General features: G+C 59.6%; 1 protein-coding gene across 1 annotated transcript in view; it reads left to right on the top strand.

Moving 5' to 3' along the window:
• The window catches only part of TRIM72 (tripartite motif containing 72), an 8499-nt gene extending 6025 nt beyond the window's left edge, over nucleotides 1-2474 (top strand). The window contains exons 6-7 of the mRNA XM_008062062.1: nucleotides 778-896; nucleotides 1740-2474. Coding sequence (XP_008060253.1) covers nucleotides 778-896; nucleotides 1740-2314 — 694 coding nt within the window. The 3' untranslated portion in view covers nucleotides 2315-2474. The remainder of the gene's footprint in view (nucleotides 1-777; nucleotides 897-1739) is intronic.
• Nucleotides 2475-2798: the final 324 nt, after the last annotated feature.

The following is a 2798-nucleotide window of genomic DNA, read 5'->3' on the forward strand; positions in this document are numbered from 1 at the left end:
TTGCCCAGGTGGGTCTCAAATCCGCAGGCTCAGGCAATCCACTCCCCTCAGCCTCCCAAAGCACGGGATTACAGGCTGAGCCACCAAGTCCGGCCTTTTTTTTTATTTAGAGATAAGATCTTGCCATGTTGCTCAGGCTGGTCTTGAGCTCCTGGGCTCAAGCAATCCTCCTGCCTCAGCCTCCCAAAGTGCTGGGATTATGGGCATGAGCCACTGCACCTGGTCCATTATTAGCTTTTTTTTTTTTTTGAGTTGGAGTCTCACTCTGTCGCCCAGACTGGAGTGCAGTGGCCGCTCCCAGCCACCGTAGCCTTGACCTGCTGGGCTCCGGCGATCCTTCCACCTCAGCCTTCCAAGTAGCTGGAACTACAGGCGCGTGCTACCACACCCGGCTAATTTTTTGATTTATTGTAGAGATGAGGTCTCACAAAGTTGCCCAGGCGGGTCTCCAACCCACGGGCTCAGGCAATCCACTCACCTCAGCCTCCCAAGGCGCGGGATTACAGGCTGAGCCACTGAGCCTGGCTCATTATAAGCATTTTTAAGTATGCATTTTAAGTTTGGTGGTATTAAGTGCATTCACGTGCAACCATTGCCACCATCCATCTCCAGAACTTTGTCATATTCCCAAACTGAAACTCCAAAGAAAGAGTTTTAAGCAGGAGTGCGATGTAGGGAAGAATCTGGAACTCCCCCTCTCCCATCTTCCTGTCCTGCCATGCTTCCTCTTGCCTTCCCCCCCCTCGCAAACACCTCCCCTTCACCTCCCCCTGCCAGGCTACAGAAGATCCTGGCAGAGTCACCACCACCTGCCCGTCTGGACATCCAGTTGCCTGTCATCTCAGATGACTTCAAATTCCAGGTGTGGAAGAAGATGTTCCGGGCTCTGATGCCAGGTACTGGAAGGGGCTGACTCCGGGATTGAATGTGTAACTGTGAGGTTGGTTGGTGGGAGGCCCAGCCACACGTAGAGAGGCCTCCCGATCCCAACAGGGAAGGCCATCAAAGAAGGTACCCACTGCCCCTTTACTTCTGAGGTTCCCCCCACAGACTCATAACCTGTGTTGGCAGGAGGACCTTTCAGGACTTGGGGTTTACAGTGGGTGACCGACAGACACGCTGCTGCTGCTGGCAGTATGGGGCTGGGTTTGAGCCCCTGACTCGCTATGAGATCCTTGGCCAGTCCCGGCCCTCCACATCTCCCTGTGGAGATGATTCCTGCTGACTGGGGGTTGAGGCTCTGCAGAGCTCCTGGAACCACGGGAACTGGCCTGGGTTGGGCAGTGGGTCTGGCGGTCTGTGGCTGGGGAAGACCAAGGGCTCAGCCGCCTCTCCCTAGAGCTACAGCACATCGGGGTGCTACAGATTACAAAGCTCTGGGACATACATGCACGGCTGGTATAGCCTCCACTGCCTCCCGGGAGGTGGGAATGGAGAGAGCCCCATTTTCTTCGAGAGAAAACGATGAGGTTTCCTCCCCTCGGTCCTTGGCCCTTCTCTGGGCCTCAGATGGTGAATCACCCGCCTTGTATCAGTTTAGTCCTGCCCGTGACCCTGGAGGAGGCAATCCTGACCTCATTTTGCAGGAGAGCAACCTGAAGATCAGACAGGTGTGGTCTTTGGCCCAAGCCAGTAAGCAGCGCGAGGCTCACCTCCCACAGCCGCTGGGTGGATGAGAGGAGACAAGGGGGCTCGAGGCGGGCAAAACCGCCGGGGCCTGACCGTGGTCTCTCTGGCAGTGCTGGAGGAGCTGACCTTTGACCCGAGCTCGGCGCACCCGAGCCTGGTGCTGTCCCCCTCCGGCCGCCGCGTGGAGTGCTCGGAGCAGAAGGCGCCGCCAGCGGGAGAAGACCCGCGCCAGTTCGACAAGGCCGTGGCGGTGGTGGCGCACCAGCTGCTCTCCCAGGGCGAGCACTACTGGGAGGTGGAGGTGGGCGACAAGCCGCGTTGGGCGCTGGGCGTGATCGCGGCCGAGGCCGGCCGGCGCGGCCGGCTGCACGCGGTGCCCTCGCAGGGCCTCTGGCTGCTGGGGTTTCGCGACGGCAAGATCCTGGAGGCGCACGTCGAGGCCAAGGAGCCGCGCGCCCTGCGCACCCCCGAGAGGCGGCCGTCGCGCATTGGTCTCTACCTAAGCTTTGGCGACGGCGTCCTTTCCTTCTACGACGCCAGCGACGCCGACGCGCTCGAGCCGCTCTTTGCCTTCCACGAGCGCCTGCCCGGGCCGGTGTACCCCTTCTTCGACGTGTGCTGGCACGATAAGGGCAAGAACGCCCAGCCACTGCTGCTCGTGGGGCCTGATGGCGAGGAGGCCTGAGCCGCCCGGCCGGGTCGGGGAGGGGTGCAGGGTCCTGACGGCTGGGGGCGCAGGTCTCCTTCGTCAGGCCTGGGGGGAGACGGGCGGGGAGGGCTGTTGCCGGGGCTGAAGACAGGGCTGAGGGCCTTGGGGACTGAGGGTCTCCCAGAGCTCTGAGGAGTGTGGGGGGTGGCGTGGACAGGGGACTGTGGGTGAGGGGTTGGAGTGACGATCGGAACAGCCCCGAGGGTTCCAGGAAGAAACTAAAGTTGAGGGAGGGAGGGAAGGGGCCATGTCTGGGGAGAATTAAGGGGAGGAACTTGAGAACTGTGTAGAGTATGGGGCTTCTTCAGTCTAGCACCCGTCTATTCCTTGAGGCCTTTGGGCAAGGGTCTAGACTCACCCAAAGGCTTTTCACTTAGTGGTCTTCCATCTTGAGCATGCATCAAAATCACCTTTTTAAAGCACTTAACAGTGACTTGTTAATGCACAGGTTGTTGAGGTT

This window comes from Carlito syrichta, unplaced genomic scaffold (genome assembly GCF_000164805.1).
Source record: "Carlito syrichta isolate Samal-C Ts95f unplaced genomic scaffold, Tarsius_syrichta-2.0.1 Scaffold305649, whole genome shotgun sequence".
Classification (NCBI taxonomy): domain Eukaryota; kingdom Metazoa; phylum Chordata; class Mammalia; order Primates; family Tarsiidae; genus Carlito; species Carlito syrichta.